This window comes from Scatophagus argus, chromosome 11 (genome assembly GCF_020382885.2).
Source record: "Scatophagus argus isolate fScaArg1 chromosome 11, fScaArg1.pri, whole genome shotgun sequence".
NCBI classification, from domain to species: domain Eukaryota; kingdom Metazoa; phylum Chordata; class Actinopteri; family Scatophagidae; genus Scatophagus; species Scatophagus argus.
Genome location: NC_058503.1, coordinates 8,731,683 through 8,753,613, shown reverse-complemented (window position 1 = coordinate 8,753,613; position 21,931 = coordinate 8,731,683). Strand labels below are relative to the sequence as shown.

General features: G+C 39.4%; 3 protein-coding genes across 4 annotated transcripts in view; 1 reads left to right on the top strand and 2 right to left on the bottom strand.

Moving 5' to 3' along the window:
• nck2a (NCK adaptor protein 2a) overlaps positions 1-4,024 on the bottom strand; it is a 34,478-nt gene extending 30,454 nt beyond the window's left edge. The window contains exon 1 of the mRNA XM_046405141.1: positions 3,765-4,024. The gene's annotated coding sequence lies outside the window, so the exon portion shown is untranslated. The remainder of the gene's footprint in view (positions 1-3,764) is intronic.
• An 8,508-nt stretch (positions 4,025-12,532) lies between these two features.
• On the top strand, positions 12,533-17,861 carry fhl2a (four and a half LIM domains 2a). Its single transcript, XM_046404549.1, has 6 exons — positions 12,533-12,657; positions 15,310-15,485; positions 15,612-15,786; positions 16,597-16,766; positions 16,878-17,064; positions 17,168-17,861. The coding sequence occupies exons 2-6, from the start codon at positions 15,330-15,332 to the stop codon at positions 17,317-17,319; spliced, it is 840 nt and encodes a 279-aa protein (XP_046260505.1). The 5' UTR covers positions 12,533-12,657; positions 15,310-15,329; the 3' UTR covers positions 17,320-17,861.
• Positions 17,815-21,212, bottom strand: c11h2orf49 (chromosome 11 C2orf49 homolog). Of its 2 annotated transcripts, none has more exons than XM_046404551.1 (4): positions 21,056-21,212; positions 20,678-20,841; positions 19,757-20,009; positions 17,815-18,955 (listed from the first exon to the last, which is right to left on the bottom strand). In XM_046404551.1, the coding sequence occupies exons 1-4, from the start codon at positions 21,164-21,166 to the stop codon at positions 18,899-18,901; spliced, it is 585 nt and encodes a 194-aa protein (XP_046260507.1). In that variant the 5' UTR covers positions 21,167-21,212; the 3' UTR covers positions 17,815-18,898. The 2 variants fall into 2 exon arrangements, with proteins under 2 accessions (XP_046260507.1, XP_046260508.1); XM_046404552.1 differs by having other exon boundaries at positions 20,687-20,841.
• Between the last annotated feature and the right edge of the window lie 719 nt (positions 21,213-21,931).

The following is a 21,931-nucleotide window of genomic DNA, read 5'->3' as shown; positions in this document are numbered from 1 at the left end:
AAGTGATGACTCTGTGACCTCTGACAGGAACCCTGTAGTGGGTAATCTTCCAACAAACCAGTTTTACAGGTCCAATCCCCAATACGTACCTTATTTATGTGCACTAGTGAGCGCACATAAATTACAAGAGTCTTTACAGAGTTTTTGCCATGGCCAGAGCACTAGATGCTCTTAGCGCCCTTCACTCCATCCAATAGGGAATCTGGACCGAGCGACACTGCCATCCTTGGAGTCTCATAGGCTAAAAATCAGTCCAATCAACAGTCCATGTGCCTTCTGCTTAATAGTAGCACAAATCCTCTTTCTCTTGTTAGATCATGGGGTCATACAAAGGGGGTCTAGTGTCGTAACTGTATGTACTGTGAGTTTAATGGCTACCCCCTTCCCCAGATTACAGATAATTACAATGACAAAGGGATGACCTTTATCTCACTGCCAACATGATGCTCTTTGTGAGTATGGCTCTATGTCCTCTGACTGCCCATCTGTGCCTGCACTTATTAATTCCTTCTCCTCTCCAGGACAGACTGGGATTTCCAAAGGGGAGGTAAACATTATGCTTTCCACAAAGTCAAAATACCAATTTGGAAAATGGTCTCTCTTCCCTGCATGGTTTCTTCTGCTGCTCTGAAGCTTCCTGAAGGACTAATGCAGACTCTCAGTGTTGAGGGCAACTCACAAAACTTCAAACTATGAACTATCTTGTCACAGACACAGGAGATGTAGCTTGTTATACACATATAAAAAGCTGTTTTATTTGGCTTGTGATCTCCACACAGAAATGAAAAATCTGCAGCTCAGGGCACAAACATGACATCACAGCTATAGAGGGATGAAACATAAACATAAAAAAAAGTTCTCCTAAATCTAGAACACTACGTGCTTTAAAGTGAAACATAAATCTGTTTCACTCTCCAAGAGAAAATCAATTTAGTGTGAGTTATACAACTTAAAAGGATGATGTAATTAACTTTAAAACCCCTTTTTTCACATTCAAATAACAAGAGAGTTATTTCTTCATGTACTTACTAGCTTACATTATTTAACTATCAATTACATTATTAAAGTATAATATTTTAATTATTCAATTATCACAGACTACTACATTTTTAATTATCACGTACACTAGACAGTACCTACTACATATAGTAATAAGACTGCTGCTGTAGTAAAACGACAAGTTCACACGACAGCATTAAAGAAAAAAGGAAAATGTTTCTTGTTAATGACGTAGCCTTTTTCCAACAACTCCCACTCAAGCCACAGATGAACAAAACATTGTGTAGGCACTGTGTGATTTTAATCACTTACAGCGAGTGAAGACAGTAATTAGTCACAGCTCATGACCGTGCAATCAAATATAGAGAAGATGGAGGATTGGGATTATTGCCTCATCTGTGAAGGTGTGGCAAAATGACAAACTTGTGTGGTAAGTGTTTGACTTAGGAAGCAACCAATTTAAGAGAAATAACTCAATTTGCTTGGAATTAATTACACACTCAGCTACTGCAAAAAAAAGTGTGAATCACTTTCAATCTTTAAGCTCAACTTCTTCATCTACCAGCAAGTAACACTAAGTCCAAGACTGCCATACCCCATTGTTTATCTGCATACACTTATGAGTCAAACTGGGGAAGACTACTTAAAGATTTGTGTCCCAAATCAGAGGCAGCCTCCTTCACATTCTGTATATCAACACCAAACATAACATCACAAGTGGATGTGGCTGCCCAATGACTCAGCAAATGAAATCCTGTGTTTCTTCAAGACATTACTGCTCCATTCAGTCCTCAGTTTTCTAAAATCTACCACATGCAGGTCACTTGTCAAATCCTGCAGTGAGATTAACCTTGTCAACTTGGGAAAATCAGGAAATATCATATTAACTCCATTTTATTTACCTGGACCTTGTTCCTTGGTGGCTGTCAAGTCAAATAAATTGGATCAATGACAGTATCACTGCACTGCACTGTTTGATCTTTTTATCAGCCTGTGTATATTGTTAATCATTACATATCGGCTGCTACAATCACTCATGCACACTTACTGTAAAGAAATATCAATATATTTATTATTAACCTGGAGTGTTGGCTAGTTTTCCATTTTCCATTGTTTCTGGAAATAATTAAATAATAATAATAAAAAATAATAAACATGAACGTCATCACTATCTTTAGTATCAGGGACTATTTCCTAACCTTAGTAGATAGAAGGCCAATGAGTCGTGAGAGATACATTATTGCGAGGCAAAATAAAGAAAGCTGAACATTGTAGGGCTGCAACTAATGGTTATTTTCATTATTGACTAATCTACAGATGTCTACTTTTTTAATTATTGAAATTTTTTGGTGTAATAATATCCATAAACCACCAGCACAAGTTGACATAAACATAATGTTTACTTTGTCCAACCAGCAGTCAGTGTGTATGTGTAATAGCACCAGACTCTGAATAAATAATTTGCCCTGCAATCAAATCTAATAACTATCAAATAAATGTAGTGGAGTAAGAAGTACAATATTTCTCTCTGATACACAGTGGAATAAACGTAGGGAGTAGCACAGTAAATGAGTAAATATATGTGGGGCCGTCTAACAAAACCCTTTGTCTCTGTACTAGTTTTCATCCAGTCTGTGGTGGTCCTTTCACTTTTAGTCCAGTTTTAAAAACGACAAAAATAAGAAATTTGCAACGCATTTTTAATCCCATCCCCTTTGCCTTGAGAGTTCTCAACTTATGATGTAAGCTAAGAAGTTTCTGTAATACAGGCTTAACAGTCTGTTATAGCACCTGCCTTGTGCATACCTGTCATTACTGAACGAACCTTGACTCTGTCTTACCACAGTGTACAAGAGGGTGTGTCAGCAGAATAGGTGTGCCGTGAAAAGTGTACCTGCTGCCTGTACCTTAAAATAACCTCAATTATTACACTGCCAAGACTGCACCCAGGTAAAACTTTATCTCCACGTCATCAAAAAAAAAAAATCTGAATTTTTCAACAATTCACATGCAATTACCACACAAAGAGAAGCAAAAACGACAATGCATCCCCTCACCCGTTGGCATTGATGGTAAGGATACGTGGTGTAGTTACCATGATGAGCCACTAGAAACACTGACAAGCCCAGCATGTGGCACCACTCGCCAATACATGGTGTTTTGGCAAATGTGGCTTATTGTTGTGTAATCTACTACGTTTCTAACAGAGGCTCTGACATAACTTACGCAAGGCAGTACAGTAATGATCAATGACGAAATGTGCTTTGAACATAAGTAAATGAAGGAGATACATGTAGAAAATGAGTCAGGTTAAAACAGATGTCTTGGAGAACAGAGATGTGTGAAGACCTGCTTGGGGATAGCTATAGCAGCCCTCTTTCACAGGCCTTTAAGAAGTGTCCCCGAGTATATGATAACGTGTAGGTACGAGGTTAATTTTTAATTATCTGTTTTGGTTTTGAGAGTGAAAAGATAAGGCACGCAGAGTTTGCTATTTAATGGTAACATGAACAAATGCAAGGTACGCCGAGGTTCTAGCACAATGTCTAGTTAAACCACATCCGAGTGGACAAAGACCCAGCGTCAAATCTACAAAGTGAGACGAGTCAGGTACCTTTTTAAGTCCTAACTTTCACCACTGTTTTTGGAGCAAAAATAAGTGGAGACACTAAAACAAATTGAAACGTTTAAGCAGCGCTCTGGTGGGCAGAGTGGCCCGTCCAACTGCACCAACTTACACAGTTCATTAGTGGTTACAGGCTTACCTTAGTGTTCACTCCAGTGAGAATGGGCAAACAGCGACACACTCAACACGCCGAAACGAGGACCCCTCCGTGCCAAACAATAAGTAACTAAGCCCGCGTAGAAGCGACAAAAATAGTGTTTAAATCCACATTTCCTTTGGGTTTCACAATTTTTCTTTCTTTTAAAACATGGACTGAGCATGTACCGCTCGACCTATCCTCGCTTGTTTTTCTGTCGCAGGCTCACTGCCTCCACATCGATCACTCAAGATATTCCGCATGAATAATCGACTTCCGTTATCAAGTTTCAAAATAAAACAGCATTTGGGCAGCAGGCATACGTATTATCAGCAAAATGTACTTAAAGTATCATAATTGCAAACACTATGCAGGCAGAATAATGTTAACAATGATATTAAACTTTATTTATTCAAAAAAACGTTGCAAAGTCCTTACCACCACAATCAAATAGTCCAGAAAATAAAAGCGCTCTATAACGATATAATAGTTAATTAGTAGGCCTACAGTAATAAAATTAAACTGTAAAACAGACAAATAAAACACATAAAACATGGTGAAAATAGAATATAAATAAGGCTAGCATTAATTTAAAAAACAGTTGAAGATAAGTTTTCCTGCAAGAACTGCCCCTTTTAGTGTTATGCCATTATATTTTATATTGTTGGATTATAATTGCAGGTGCATTCATGTATAAACAGTATTATAGTGCTGAAGCAGTCACTGTGGATCTTATATTGTTGGTTAGTTTAATCCATTAGTAAAGTAGGCCTCAGTCATTCATTCAAATTTGGTTTTTAAGATACAACAGAAAAAGGTGTAACCAATGCATCAGTCTTATAACTACATAGATAATCCAATAACACACAGGCCTTATAACAAAAAGCTTATATTGTTTTCTATGTACAATGTGAGAAAGAAAGAAAGACAAACTTTAATTTTGGAGGAACACAACTTGTTTTCCGGTGTAATCCAGTCGTCTTCAGTCAGCTTGATCGCCGGTCCCGTTGGTGACGTCACTAGCGCCGGGACTCGTACAGGACAACGCCAGAGGAAAAGGAACGAACTCCGGGGGACTATATCTCCTCTCACAAATGACAGCGGGAAGTTTGCTTTAGGCTGCATTCGTTATCCAGTGTTATTCTCATTTTTATAATGCAGCTGATTTTATTTAGGAGTCTTGTGAACTCATAATGGAGGCAGGGTGCTGCCTCCTCAGACCTTATTCATGAATTCAACACTGCTTAATACAGCGACACACTGTGAATTTATATGGAGACAGTTAATTTTATCCGTACTTAGAATGACATTTGCACTGAAAAGCAATACTGTTGAAATTCTATAGATCAAAATATTCCACTGAAGATCAGGCACATCTGACATACTGTATGACCAACAAGTTTTATTGGTCTACAGAAAATAGGCTGGTTTCAACTTGATACTCCATCTGACATTTTATAATCCTGAGGCCATATTCAGATAAGATCAATTTCATTGTTCCCAGGCATGGAAAGTAAGTAATAAATAAGTGCACAGAACAATTAAGGGAAATAAACTAGAATAATATATGAGCTTATACGTCAACATGAAAAATGCAAATACAGCTTTTAAACACTTTGTAATGTGCACAATATATAAATACAGCTGTTGGAGAGTGTTGTTTCGTACAGCAAATGTGACAATGCAATACAAAAACAACTTTGTCCAGATCACATGCAGACAGTAATTTTAAATAACACCCTTGAATAATGAAAATATGTTAAACATAAAGGTGAGAGAGAAATTATATGTAGCATGAGTGGGATCAGCCTTGAGTCTCCTCCTTGTTCTCATATGCAGTGATATGCAATGCTGAAAAACACTGTAGAACATGTGCCTTGAAAAGATGAGTGTTGGATGAGTAAACCTTGAGCCTTCAGCTAGTGACGGTTAGTCACTGCTTACATGCAAACAGTAAATGTAAATGTAAACGAGTGAGTTCTGTTTTTTCCTATTCTGGTCAATATGAATGTTGACACATGATGTGCTGAATCATGACTGTGAGTGTTGACTCAGGAAAGCAGTCTATTGAAGCTGACATGTAGTTTCTTGTCATTACGCAAAATGCATTAATATCTTTAACCTCCTTGTTTTTATTGTTCGAGTTTGTCATAAATTCAAATGCTAACACATTGGTGAGAAATGGTAGAATGTAAGAGACACTTAGAATTTAGAATTTAGACAGTACAATTAGTGAGAGTAATATGTAAAAGTATTTATTTTGTTATTTTTGCTTTTTTTTTCCATCAGTTTTTATCATGACATTTTATCTTTCAAATCTAATATATAAAGTAACAAGTCATTATAGAAGAGATAAAAGCTGAAGTCAGGAATCGACAAATAAAATCGCCACAACCTCCCATTTTCACTAATATCTCTGTGTGAAATTCATCCATTTAACAGTTCAGAAAGGACACGAACACCCATCTAAATTCAGTTACTCGTTCCTTGTTCCACAGCGCCCCCAAGCGTCTAAACTCAATCCCTACACTCGAAAGAGAGTTAATGAAATGTGCACCTAGGTTGTTGTTTTGTTGGGTTTTTTTGTTTTTAATTCAGCTGAGGTTTTGGGTGTGAAAGGGTGTGAAACTTAAAATAAAATGTTAAGAACAATTTTTTTGTATAGATATCGATTCTCGAGGTGTTGAGTTTCCTGTCACCAGGGGGCACCCAGGCAAAAATCCTCTCAGTCCTTGTTAGTGCACAGTCACACATACAAACATTTACTGGATCATTACTTTAGGGTCAGGATGTTAAAGTGACCAACCCGCTGGTGAACCCCCCCCCCCCACACACACACACACATCATCCCACACTCATTCAACAAATAAATTTGATTAGGAAGCAATTAGACAAACAAGTACAAGCACATGGTCAGTCTGTCAGTTAAAAGTCCACGTGTTGTAATACAGCTGAGTTATGGATAACTGGAAAGAGCTGAGATGCATGTTCAGCTTCCATTAGCAGACCTAAACCTGGTATTGTTAGAGTTTATGTCTGAACTTCATTTAACATAACATTATCAGGTATTTGGTGATCTGTAACTGAGTCTTTCATACCCGTCCTTTCTTAAGTCCGACGAGAGCTTGGCTTATTAATCGAGGCTGAGTAACACTTGTCAACACGTTATCTGCCACTGCTATAATCAGGATGTCTTCCATTTTAGATCCAAACCCCTCGTATGTTCGCCAGCCACATGAAATCACCCCACTGAGTGACTGCTGGGAACCCTGCAGCTGAGCAGAGCTACAGTTACAACGTCGGTGAAACTAGATGTTTATTTTGGCAGAGAGGCACCCGTCTTTCAAGTCCACCAGACAGGAAGTGATGATGTACATGATGAACCAGTGGCTCCTGTGCTATGTTTGCTATCCTATGGCCTTCAGATCCAGTGAAATGTGAATCACATTAAATGTAGAAGATCTGTATGATGAAATACATCTATATGTGAGGGGTTTTTGCTGTTGTTGTCGTCGTTTTTTAATATGAGTTATTAATACTCAGAGACATGATTGAATCAATTGATTAAATCTAATTTGTGCAGCTTGCTAAGACTAATGCAGTCTAATACAACAAAACACTGCAATAAATAACATTTTTTCATGGAAGTTATATTTAGCTTAAAATATTAGAAGCATCTTCCATCTTAATCTTCTAATTTATCTAACTGACAACACACTCATACAACATGCTGCAGAATAGTTATGGACATAAATACACAAACAGATGCAGAGACAGCAGCTCAGAGTACCCAGCCTCCTTGGAGTCTTTGGGTGACATCTTGTAAAAGGTTCTACCTAGCGACTCTATAGTTGCACTGCAAGGCTTCAGTGCTCTTGTGGGCAACAATGGAGAATTAGGGTATCACAAGAACTTGCTGGAGGGATTAAATATCTCATCTGGCTGAGAACCCCTCTGTATGCCTCAAGAGGAGCTGGAAAATGTTGCTGGGTAGAGGAATGTCTGGAATACTTTTCTTAGCCTGTTTTTGCTGCAACCCAAACATGGAAAATGGATGGATAATGTTAGATGACAAGATGATACCACCTTCATGTCTGTTTATTTATTATGAAACTACAGCCAAAAAGCCTGTCTGCTCACTTTTTAAGTATATTTGTCTTTGCGTATTGCCTACTGTTTTTGATCTTTTTTGGGATTTAGGACCAAATTAACCTATTTTGTTGCTACCTGTTCTGCCTTTGCATCTTACTTTTAGGTCCTCACACAATCTACCAGCTTGTTACATTAGGTCTTAATTAATTGATATGGGTTAATAGGTTAATTGACTAATTGTATCTGTAGTTTGTGTCAAATTGTCTGCCATGGATAGAGGTCTATACCAGGATGGCCAATTGACTAAAAGCCTAACAGCATTAACAGGTGGGGACTATTGGCCTCCGGCTGCCATATAAACATCAACTCAACTCTCTATGAGCCCCCAGATCTTTTGGATCTGTATTCTGGGACATGGGGCTTGGTACTAGCTGCCAGAGTTGCCAGATGACAGCTGCAGTTGCTTTGCCAGAATTACCGAGATAAACACAGCCAGAGACGGAGGGGCTCAGTTGTTGTCTAGATTAGTGAGGTCAGATGAGATTGCAGTACCCTCTCATGGCAGTAACCTGTAACCTCCCCACCGCCACAACCACATACACACACACCTTTCTGCAGGACATTTTAAGACTCTCCATATCAATGGCAGAAATCTGGCACAGCAACATCCAGGTGATTCAAGAGAAGATTCTTAGCTACTCTGTATGTGGTGGTATCAGGCTGACTGTTTGTGTGAGTGTATGGTATATGTAAAAGGCAACAGGAACAAAGGGAAAGGACAATCAGCAAGTGTTTGGTTACTGCTCCAATCCATCTCTGCAGGGATTTAGCAGTCTGGAAAGACAACAGCAAGCTAAATTACTGAAGATTTGCTGTGCCATACACTATAGGCATGCATCACTGCTGAGTGAAAATGAGTACAGGAGACTTTTAATCATTGTGGTAAATTCACTGCCAGAGTACAAAGCAACAAAACTACTTTAATGTACCTGTAATGTACTTTAACTACTCGTAGTTTTTAACAGTTTGTTCTTGGTTTTGTGATAGACTGAGGCCCCACAGTGTACTTTGAGTGGGACAAATTCATTTTAAAATGACTAATTCTGAATAACTTTCTTCCATATATTGATGTAGGTTCTCAGTCATCTGGGTCATCGTCGTCCAAGTGCCGGATATCTTTTAGATTGTTGAAGACGTTTCATCTCTCATCGAAAAGGCTTCTTCAGTTCTAAGACTGATGGGGAGGAATTTCCAGGAATTTAACATCTAGTGGGGATGTCACCTTGGGCGTAGTCCTGAGGGTCAATGCCATCATGTGAGTCATTACGGTCACATGAGCCATGTACCACATGATCCCCATTTAGCAAGTGATTACAACTTTTAACATAGCGTAATCTCTTTCATAAATTTCACTTAATTTGTTTGGGCAGTTGCAGGAATGTATAAAACACGTCACATGCTGATATCCTTTTGACTTTATAATGTGATTTTCAGAAGTCATACTGAAAAAAAAATTGCTCACCAAATTATTTGAACAAAGTTGTTGGAGTCAGATGAAGAAACAATTTCAGCCTAAGCAAAACAAAATTTTGCTCCTATCTTGTGATCTAGTCTTGTGATCAGGGTGGAGGGATTGTAAGACTGTAGATGGCAGGCGGTATTTTTACAGCCATGCCCTCAGCCCGGTCTCAGGACACTTCACAACAGCAACACAAGCCAGTGCTTCACCGTATTTTATTTAATTAAAATGATTTGCTAGTAACTAGACTGTCCAGTTGGCAAGAGAAATACTAGCTATATGTATGTATGTGTGTATATATATATATATATGTGTGTGTGTGTGTGTGTATTCTGTATATTTATGTGGTATAGTGTCTCTAATGTTGATATATAGTATACACTATGAAGGCTATGCGATCCATTATTTTTTATTATGCATCAGATGACATTATAGAATGTGGATTGTTAAAGCAATAATCCACATCTTGATAAATATACTTGTTATATATACTTCTTGCCAAGAATGCATTTAATATATAACTATAGCCAGCGGCTTGTTAACTTAGCTTAGCACAATTACAAAACAAAAGCTATTTAAAAGTCATTAATTGATTATTGCACAGGTATAAGTAAGTGGATATTTTACCATTAGACAGATGCAGGGTGTCTCCCTCCCCCTTTGTGCTAAGCTAAGCTAACTGGCTGCTCGCTGTAGCCTTATTTTGAATGGACATTACATGGTAACTAAATTTTCATCCATTTTTGTCTCAATAAGAGTATTTCCGATAATGCCAAACTATTAATTTTGGGAAATTACTTTGAGTTTTCAACATCAAATCAGAGCTATGGTGGTCTTAATTTTAATTTGTATAAATTTCTGTTGTACACTGGCTAAGCTGCAAGTATACAATCCATTCCCACAGTAGGAACCCAAAATGATTCTGTCCCTCTTCATCAGTTCTAATTGCCCATTTGAGACCTTCTTTCTGACACTGCACGTCTGGCTATTAGAATCAGTGGTTGAGATCCATTTCAATCTGTTTGACAGTTTGTAGTGAAGTGAAGATGATATTGGATCTTGGATGACCCAGAGAAATTCCAGTCCAATTGGTTGTTGTGACATTAATGATTAACAGTCCGCTAGTGACGATATGGTCTGCCTGGCTTGACCTTTCCACATGGCTGTATTTGCAGAAGAAGTAAGCACCAGGCTTTAGCATCACGATAGCTTTGCAGTGCCGAAACAGCTGCACCTTTATCCCCTGGCCTTAACAACTGAGTCCTGAGCACAGAGTGGGGGAGGGATAACTGTGTCTGTGTGCCTGCTGAACACAGGGCTGAGGGCATGCTAGGGCAGTCCTGGGCAAAGCTTTGGTTGGGCAAAAAACAGACTGGGCCTTGAGGTATTAAGTCTGAAGTTCAGTGAACTGAAATGATTGTCTGGCTTAAACACTTATCACTTATGTATTATTGTAATGTGTTTAATGTATACATTAGCAATATGACGGGTAGTAGGCCTACACTGAACAAAAAGGTTCCACTTCTGTTAGGTGGAATAATCAAATCAAATCTTTTCCCAGTCTTGTACTTGATGTTCTGACTGCTGTCATCTGACTTCAGTTTTGCTTACTATTCCGAACAACACGGTTTCTTGTTGTCCCAGCTGACCCTTCAAACATGTTTAGAGTAGCATTCACAAGAGCACTGACCATCTATCTAGAGAAACTAAAAAATCCCTGGTGCTGTTTTCATTTTATTTGATATTTTTAGTACAACAGCCACACTAGCAGACTGTTCTTAAGGTGGGAGGTGCTTGGATCTAAATCTGAATGTAAACAGACTGAAACACTCACAATGATAATATTAACATGCTGATATTTTGCATGTATACCATGTTCATTATCTTAGCTTTGCATGTTAGCATGCTAACATGCTCTTTAGTATATTATTAGTGCCAAAAACACAAGTACAGCTAAAATTGATGGGAATGTCAGTAGTTTTGCAGGTATTTGGACCCAGTAGTAGTAGTAGCTAATTGGACAAATTAAAATTTTTGACTCGATGGCACTAAAAATATCAAGTTCATATGGCAAATTTCATGACAATTCATAGACCAGCTGCTGAAGCAAGTTGACTAAAAACCACAAATGTGAACCACTTGGGACCACCAAAGTGTATAAGGATTCTTTGTCTGTATGTAAAATGTCTGACAACATAAAATGTACAAAGCTTCAAACGAATTACTTACTGGTCCAAATTGGTAGACCAACCAGTAGGCATGCCACTAGTGTCCCAAAAAAGAAAGATGCAAACATAAATGCATGCATACACATAGCACAAGCACAACACTTAATGATGCACCAGTCTCTTGCAGGTCTATGAATAGATCCCTTAAATCTAGTGATGCATTTTCTCATTGGAGAGTGTCCAGGGACCAGCAGGTCAGGAAAACCTGTTTCATACAGAGAGACAGAGAGAGAGAGAACTGTGGAGAGCATGGGGCGGATGGAGGGTGGTGTAACACTATAAACAGGAGAGTGTGGGGTTGCAGAAAATAGTGCTACAATTTTCTTAGAAACTATGTAGGTGTCTGTCATTACCAGGTCTGGATACTGTAGCCATCACGTGGGAGGTCTGGGATTGAATGCATTTTCTCCTGTGTGGAGAAATGGGAGGTAGAGACAGATGGGACACATATAGGGACAAATCTCACAGGACAACAGCCTTTGACTTTTGACGCTTGGTATCCTTTCCATTATACATCAAAGTCCATAGGAACATTTTGGCATTATGTAACAGTGCATGTGTGATTGTGTAGATTGTGTGTGTGTGTGTGTATGTGCTCATTATGATTATAATAAACACAGATACTGGTGATGTAAAGAAAACAGCAGTTGAGAAGAATGAGGGAGGGATGATATGATAAGGCTGTTATGGGCAGAAACAAAAATATTAGAAGGATGAACTAAAATTGAAGTGAGTGAGTGAATCACTGGGTGTGTATGTGAGAGAGTGAACAACTGAGCGACCTTAAAAGGCCACACGGTCTTGCTGGTGACTGAATGAGCAAGTGGAAGGGGGCCTTGGGGTTATCTCTGTGAAGCGCCACTGTATTTATAGATCAACTCAAAAAAGATTTCCCTTCCCCCTGGCTACCCCCCTCCCTCCCGCCCCAGTTGCCACTCCCCCACGTTCAATTAGCCCCTGATGGGTGGAGTAATGCAATCAAACTACAACTCAGTCGCATCCTCCTGTCTCAGTCTGCCCCAGACTCCGCACAGGCACACACTCCTCAGATAGGAAGGTAAGACCTGATTCTGTTCAGCTGCTCCACTATCCATCTGTTCACCCGTCCATCTTTCCACACATTCGTCCTTTCACTGGTCTTCATTCACCATGTCTTCCATTCTCCTGGACACAGCTGGCCTCTGTGCTCCTCCTCCCTGCGTCCCCACCTGCCTGCTCATGTTCTCTGTCTTTCTCCCTGCACAGTACCTTCATTATTTAACCACCTCTTCACTCTCCCCAATTTCTGTTCTTCTGAGTCAGAGACAGGGCCTGACTTCCCCCTTTTGTTAAATAATTTTATTATCTATTTTCTATGGCAATCCAGTGCTCATTTCCATGTTTCTTTCCACCTTTCTCATCAAGCTCACACTTCCCTTCAGCAAAGTTGTGTTGATAAAGGTGTCTGCTCCTCACTTGTTATTACACAGTAGTGACTTCCATTTCTGTAAACAGGTCTGGTCTTTTTGTGCAGTTTTACAACATTTTGGTGTGATGGAGTTGATCTGATAGTACAATACAACAACTACGATACAACAACTTTTCAGCAACTTTTCAAAGTTGCAAAGAAAAGATTTCTACATAGTACATAGATACATAGGCTGTATGCTGTTCTTTATACATAGTATATGAACATACTATGCACTATACTATGATTCATATACATAGTGTATAGAACAGTATAGTAGCTTGCAAATTTTAAGTTGGAAGAGGGTTCAAGATCATTTTCACTACCAACTTGTATTTAAATTGCGTTAACTTTCAGTGTGGACTGTAAGTCAGTATTTATCAGGAAAATTCTCTGTTTAGAGCTTAATCTAATTTGGTATTTAATTCCATTTTCCACGTAACAACGGTATTATTAGTGTCTGTTATTTATACTTTAATTGACCAAAGAATCTCTGCAGCACTGTTGCTTTAGAAGAGTAGAAAATGGATGTAAGAAAGCTGTTCAGAGGTCTCATTGTCAGAGAAAGTTCACCTTCATGGTTTGCATTTCTTTAGATGGTTGGATATCATTTTTAAAGACAGTCTTATGCACCTTTCTGAAATTATGAATAAAGAGTAGATTGTAGGATTTTTTAAGCCGTATAAGACACTTGAATTGATGATGATAGAATTTCTTTTTCAACTTGACTGAAAACTGGAATTTAAAACCAGAAAATAACTCCAAATTTAAACAAAACAACCCAAACAAAATGCACAGGGAGTTGAATGTCTAGGTGAAAGTGTACTCGAACTTTCTGGGGATAGACCAGACTGCACGGTGGTCAAACTTGTACCATCCAACTGGCTGCAGCTCAGTTTGGCTCAGGGGATGTGATTCCCCTATGATTTGCATCAAAGAGACCCCAGAAGCAGGGAAACAGCTGTCTGACATGTCTGAAAAGCTGAAGGTTTTATTTGTGGCAGTTCAGATTATCCTTTTTTTATTTTTAGGAGTCAGATAAATCCTTACATAAGCTAGGTGAGTCATGGTGGGAGCGACAGACAATGAGGGAATGTGGGAGGGGTTGAGAATAACTCAGAGCAGAAAGGACAGGCAGATTAAACGTCTCAGCTCCAGTCAGATAAAAGATACTAACCTCTTGAATGTCAGGAACATCACAAATCATTTGCAAATCTCAGATGTTGGACATTTGAGGCTGACATGGGAACACATGGCCATCACAAATAAATGAACCGGGGAAAGTGCTGAGAAAACAGCAAAATTAAGAAAAGCAAACACACAACGGTTAGAGGGAAATGTATGTGGTCAAAGCTTTGCTGAGGAATCAGTGGATATACAGCTGCATGAATAGTAGGTGTGTGAGTGTCAAACAAAAAGCATGGGCTGGTATGAGCAGCTGTATATATACTGAGACACTGGACAACTATATCTTCACATTTTTTTCTCATATCACCACCCACAAAGACATACATGCACACACTCAAACATACAGCCTACACTGACCCTGGTGGACAGAGACTAAAGAGTATTTAAGCACAGATGGGATAACCAGAGGGATCAACAGGCAGACCACAAACAGCTGCAGATTGTGAGTGGCCATTATTACGAGTGCCATTCAAACCCACTTATACACTGACGCACACGCTCACTCACGTACACATATGCATGATGACAAGGGATACTGTGCTCTGGTGCCGACAGCTGGACGTGAGGTGATGGATGGGTCAGTGTACAGAGGCATGGTGAGCGTTGGTATGCAGTGGGGCAAGGGTTGACTGTCTCTAAGCAGGACTGATAGGAGTTATTTATACCCTCCTCATCTGTCACCTCCTACTTCTGACACCAAGAACAAAATGAAGGACTGCTGAGAGATGGGAGAGAGATGAAAGTGCAAAAATGCAACATGGAAAAATCAAGCAATGTGAAAGATCTTGATGCTGTCCTTTGTTTCTTGGAATTTATGATCTCTAAGAAATTGCTCTTTGCTGAGCATCAATGTAATTGCAAAGATGTTTTTACAATGAAACAAAACTGTGCACCAAACGTAAAACTGTTTAGGAAATACAATATGAAAAATCTAATTGATGATGCCACTAAAGCTGGTTCATATGTGAAATTAATCTGGTGTGGAAGTCTACAGTTGCTGTTTGAAGATGCCTTTGACAGAATACTTTGTCTCTTCTCTCTTTCTCTGTCTCTTTGTCTTTTCCTCTCTCTCAGGTGAGTCACCCTGGGTCAAAATGACCGAGCGCTACGACTGCCACTACTGTAAGGAGTCCCTGTTTGGGAAGAAGTATGTTCTGAGAGAGGAGAATCCCTACTGTGTGAAATGTTATGAGAGCCTGTACTCCAACACCTGCGAGGAGTGCAAGAAGCCCATTGGCTGCAACTCCAGGGTAAGTGATGTCACAAAAACTTGCACATATGAGATATATCATGCTTCTTCTGTGTGTTGCTGTCTTGAACTCTAATCTAATCTCTAAGCTGGCCAAGCTCTAACTGCCTATCTGCCAATCCTGCAGGATCTGTCCTACAAGGACCGTCACTGGCATGAAGACTGTTTCAAGTGCTTCCAGTGCAAGCGCTCACTGGTGGACAAGCCCTTCTCCACCAAGGATGAACAGCTCCTCTGCACTGAGTGCTACTCCAATGAGTACTCCTCGAAGTGCCACGAGTGCAAGAAAACAATCATGCCAGGTAGGCAGGAAGCAACAAAGAGAGCAACAAATTTAAATTAAGTCAAAACCAACACATAAACTGCTCTATTGTCGCTCAACTTTCTCATGCTTCACCAACCAAAATATTGCAGTACATGTTATTGAAGTATGACAATGAATTTCAAACTGTATTTGTTTTAGTTCAGTTGGTGAACCATTCAGTCTCCAACATCAGAAATGCTTCTAGTCTGCCATTGCATTTGAAGTGATGTGATGAGTAAATATATATTATGTGTATGTTTAGATTGTTTTGGTGTGAGGTGCAGAAGTTTGGAGATGTCAATTGTGGAGATGTCTGCATTCTTGTAAATACAATGGAACTAGACAGCACTGCTCAAAGTAGCAAAAAAATTAATTTTAAAAACTCAACAACGCCTCATCCCAGAAATCTTGATGCGATGATTCAAGATCAACCCAAAGACCTTGTTGTGAGCAGTTTCATGTACAAACTATTTTCATTCCACTGAACTACACTGTACCAGTATGTAGAAGGAAATGTGCATCTACTCATGGACGAGAGGCTCATGGTCTTGACAGGGCAGGATGTGAACAGTATTGCCACCGTCTCTGACAGAGCTGTAAGGCTAGCTTTTTTGGCATTTTGACCACTAGAAATGATGTGACATGACATCCAGTTCCATTATATTTGAGAGAAAGCAGAAATCTCTACAGCTGATACCTCCAAAAACTCTGCAACTCACACCAAAGTAATCTTGATAGATAAATAAAACTACAGGTAAGATTATGCATTATGTATTTTGATTTTGGGGCCCTTTATGTTTCTCTAAAGGCTCCAGGAAGATGGAGCACAAGGGGAACAGCTGGCATGAGACCTGCTTCACCTGCCAGAGATGCCAGCAGCCCATTGGCACCAAGAGCTTCATCCCTAAGGACAACCACAACTACTGTGTGCCCTGTTATGAGAAGCAATTTGCTATGCAGTGTGTGCACTGCAAGAAGGTAGGACACCTGTTTCTGCTGTCCTAATTCTACAAACTCTCAGTGTAAGTGATTTGCAAAGTAGCACTTTCTTATGTGTGACAACATGTCACTCTTGTTCTGTCCTATCAGCCCATCACTACTGGTGGGGTGACCTACCATGACCAGCCCTGGCACAAGGACTGCTTCCTGTGCACTAGCTGCAAGCAGCAGCTGTCTGGCCAGAGGTTTACCTCTAGAGACGACTTTGCCTATTGTCTCAACTGCTTTTGCAATCTGTATGCCAAGAAGTGCGCCTCCTGCACAACCCCCATTAGCGGTAATCGTAATTTAGCAATTTATTGGTCTCCCTGAAAGTAAAAAGGATTGTTTATAAAAATGGTTCTCAGTGTGTTTGACTTGGACTTGTTGGTCACTTGCAGGCCTTGGAGGCAGCAAGTACATTTCTTTTGAGGAGCGCCAGTGGCACAATGACTGCTTCAACTGTAAGAAGTGCTCCGTGTCCCTGGTTGGTCGTGGCTTCCTGACTGAACGTGATGACATCCTGTGCCCAGAGTGTGGCAAGGACATCTAATTCTGTCTGAGGAATGATCAATAGATCTGATTGGATGACCATGTGATGACAGAGAAACAACAGAGATACAATGAAGAGCACAGCATCTTTACTATCTAGCATTACTATGAATGTACATTGTTGTATGCCATGAAATACAAACTACTAACAGTGTTATTTGAATTTAGAAAGTTTAACGTCTGTGAAAGTCGTTACTAAGAAAATAATTGCTGGCATGAATGTAAAGACATTTGCTTATAAAACAACATGCTTGCATATAATTACTATATGAAGCATCTTGAAATAAATATACATTATTAATGAAGACAATATGCTTTGAAGTGTAATAATAATCAGCGCTTTATGCATGGATTAGATGGATGCTGTAATTAGGAGAGGTTTTGTAAATGAGTTCTGCTATTACTAGTTAAATATATTAAAATTGTGTCCTTACTTTCATAATGTATGTGCATGAAACCACACAAAGTTAATAGAAAACTTACTGGTGAGTCTAAGACCTGAACAGGACTTAAGATTTCCCATTTTATTTTTTTTTAACCACATTATTAGATTTGTTTGATACAGCATATCAAACAAGAGTCACAAAACTGCTGATGTTTCTACTATAACTAAATCAACATCGATGCTTTATTGTATTGAGAAAATTCATTTAAAAAAAAAACAGACAGTGGATTTAACCATGGATTTAAAAGATTTTTGTGAAACTTGTTCCTGTGTGTTTTTGATGAACTCTATCTACAGCCATTTCAAAGACAGTAAATTAATCTATAATTCCAAATAAACATATTTCAAAAAGACAACATTCTTGATTAAGTTCTTGTTCCTTTCTTTTGCATAAATAATTAAAAGATGATATTCAAATATCTGATTTCTGTGTCAAAATGGCTCTTCAGCTGCTGTACCCACAGACTGTGGTTATACAACACTGCAGTGATATTTAAAAACCCTGAACAATTTCTGAAACAGTACCGCGGTTTGAAAAAAGCCAAACATCGAGGGAACTGAGTTCACCATTTTAAAAGTACTACAGAGAAAAACTGCTTTTTTTTATTCAATATTTTTTGCCTCACATCACGTTCATAGTGCCTCATAGATATCTCCATCATTTCGACAGTAACAATCTCTGAGAGTCTGTGTAAGCTGTTTCAAAAGTACCAGTCACAACACTTTAAACTAAATCCGGACTCACAATTGTAAACCAGCACCGGAGGTCTTCTAAAAGCATATCAACAACCATGAATTCCTTATATGTTATTTCAGAAAACAATAGTCACCATTGCTTGTTTTGTCATCAAGAAGGTCTCCATGTGCGGGACTTGAGAAGAGTTTCGGATCACTGACGCTAAGGGCACTTGAGGTTGTGGAAAGCAACGAGGAGGCTTGTGACTTGAAGATAAGGAAAATCTTCGAAGCACCACCCCATCCTGTCAGCTCTCAGACCGGAGCAGGTAAAATTGTTCACATGCTGGTTTATTACACAATTTGGGATATGACTATGATGAGGAGAGCATAAGCAGAGGGCAACAACATTTGGTGGAGTGGTCCGTGCATTAGAACCTGAGTAAACAAAGGTCAGGGGTCAGGGCCACGTCACATGCTGGATCTTTTTCTTCACCTCTGGAGATGTCACTGCATTCTGAAGAGATGGAAGACAAACATCGTATTACAAAAAGGGGTCAGTGCAACATCAAATCTGCAGCAATGTGTTGCTGATCAATTCATTTTGTGGAGTCAAAATCATATGTTATCTTTAGTTTTTGGTTTCCCACAGACTGAAAAGCTCTAAACTACAATTCCACTATTTTTCTTTCTGACAGTTTAGGCTGTTCCCACATGATTCCATCTCTGTTGTCAGTTCGTTGAAACTGAAAGACAGTGTGTGACCAATTCCAGTTTTTCTTACAAAAAACATTTTTTCTGGGCATTATGGACTAATAGCCCTGATGGTGGTGCCACAGCAAGTGTCTGAAGCTTAAAACTTTGAAAATTCATAACACAACTTTCATCAGAACTTAAGCTCAAATGAGCAGAAACATTCACATGCTTTGAGCTGACAGGAATTATAAAGTCCATCACCTACTAATCGGTTAAAAACATGTAGGAGATCAGTTTAAACTAATCAAGCCGATCTTCTACATGTTTTTCTCAACTCAAAAAGTTGCTAAAAACCTAAATTTAATAATTATGTTCCAGGCTGTTCTGCTGACAAAACCTCATGTATTATTCATAACCAGCTCATAATTTCCAATTTGCAAAGATATGCACAGCAGCTAAAATTTTGGCGCCATGTTTTCATTTTCATTTATACGATTGTACCTTTTCAATGTATTGCATATCAAAGAAACACCTGCACTGTTTCAGCATTTCCCTGACATGTTTTCCCAACTACAATTACGCAGTAAATTTCCATGTAACTGAAGTGAGAGAACGTTCGTACCGAGCTGTTTGCTTCTCGTTTGAGGTTTGTGTCGGTGCTACGATGAATGGATGAGGACGAGGATGAAGATGTGTTTCCAGACAGCCTCCGGATGGGGTTGGACAGGTTTGTTGCAGGGGGAGGTTTTAATCTGTCAGTGATTCCCGTTGACAGAATGGTTCCCTCTGGTTTCTTTACTTTTAGCTGGCCAGATTGAGAGGTACTGCCATCAAACACAATTAAGGGCCTTTTCCTATTGTGGTCGTTACTGGAACTGGAAATAACCAAAGATGAAAGACAAAATTAATCAGTTGTTCAAAATCATGTTGGTAGTAACTGTTCTATTTTGAGCAGGTGCCCAGAGAGAAGCATTACTTTGTGCTGGCACAAGATTTTATTGTCACAGCAATAAACTTTACACCACTATATAGTTCTACTCCACCACATTTCAGAGGGAAATGTGAAATATGTGAAATACAACTTTAGTTAGTAATTATGCTAATTATGTATGTCTGGGGGCAAACTGAAGTAATTATTGATAACTTATGGCCCTGCAGGCCATTCAGGAGGACTGACGAATCAGCAGTCAGGGGCAACATACAGTAAAAGAGAGCAGTCAGTGAAACATGTTTCTCAGAAATTGTGAATCACTGCAACCACAAAGAGATCCTTGAGCACATAGTTATAAATGTGCTTACACCTGCAGGAGATAATGTAAGATTTCTGCACACAGAACACATGAACAGCATATAAAATATGATATTTCATTAGCAGAATAATCCATAATGAAAATAATCATTAGTTGCAGCTCTATAGAAAATAGTTCAAAATGAGCTCCACGTTAGTCCTCAGTATAATCCTCAGGCCGGTTGTATAAAAAAAGCTCAAGTCAGGTGACACAGAGGCAAACTAAGTGCCCATCAAAGCTTCCAGTGTCGTCACCTGTCTGACCTGTGACCGGCCGGTGCCTGCCTCCCTCGGCTCTGCTCCATCCTCTTGCCCCAGCGGCTGTTGGGTAAAGTCCTCTGCGGCAGCGGGATGACATGTCGGAGGTAAAGCTCTGTTAGCCGATCCCGAGTCTCACAGTCTTTGGTACTGACGTGTTTCTGATTCAGACAGAAAGAAGTTTTAGCTCACACTGCCCGACAGTATGACAGTCAGTGAACATCTGATGGTAAGAAAACCGCCGCTAATCAAGCAACCAATATAGACAGACTGCTATGCTGACTGTTAGCAGTTCTGCTAACATTATGGTATCCTTCCTCCGCTAACCCCACATTAAACTTTCATTTTCCTATTTCTCTTTAAACATTAACTTACCTCCTTTAAAATGAGCTGCATAAACTCTTGAGACAACAGCTCAGGGTGCAGTAAAATATCCACATCTGAGATACCAGCAACCTTTCCATCTTGTGCCGTGGAAGTCGCCATATTTGATGCTGCTTAGCTATTCCCGACATGCACCGCGTCAAAACAACCGTGCGGCATGTCTTTCGTCACGTTCACTGAAGATACCTGGACGTTTATATATTTCAAAATTATCCATTGTGATTTATTTTTCACCAGGAATGAGATGGCAAACTGCAAACATCACGAAAAGAAGACATGCTCAGCGGAAAGGTTAAAATCATTATATAATTGCAGGAAGATCCTGTTGTCAGCCACATGCTTATTTAAACATTGGTCTGTTGGTGGGTGATGTCCCCTCATGTAAATATCTACATTATTCATCACAGCAGAAGTTTTATCAGATGAATGAGAAAGTGTATTCAGTCAGAACACCAGCGTAGTAATTAGTAATTAACGAGGGGACTGCAGACCTTTAGTCAACTGGGGGCTCCAAAACATGAAAGTGTTGTATTAAACATAAGCAGCACAGAAGTACTTCTGGCAAATAAACTGGATCTGCATCCCTCTCAGCCTCCGATCAGAGTGAAAAAAAGTCCCTTCTCTTGACATCTTTGCACTGAAATGACCTAGACAGTCCAGCTCTAAGACATGTAATTGAGTTAGGACGGTCATGTCATGTAGAAGCAAACATGAGATCTTAATTAAGATAGAGAGATCACGCACTTGTTGTCATAGAAAGTAGAAAGTAGTGAGTAGTAATGACTTTTTTTTTCTTCCCTGAATCAGGAAAGAAAGTTTGAGGTCAAACCCATTAATAGCAAATTTTTGGATAAGCTGACCGACAAA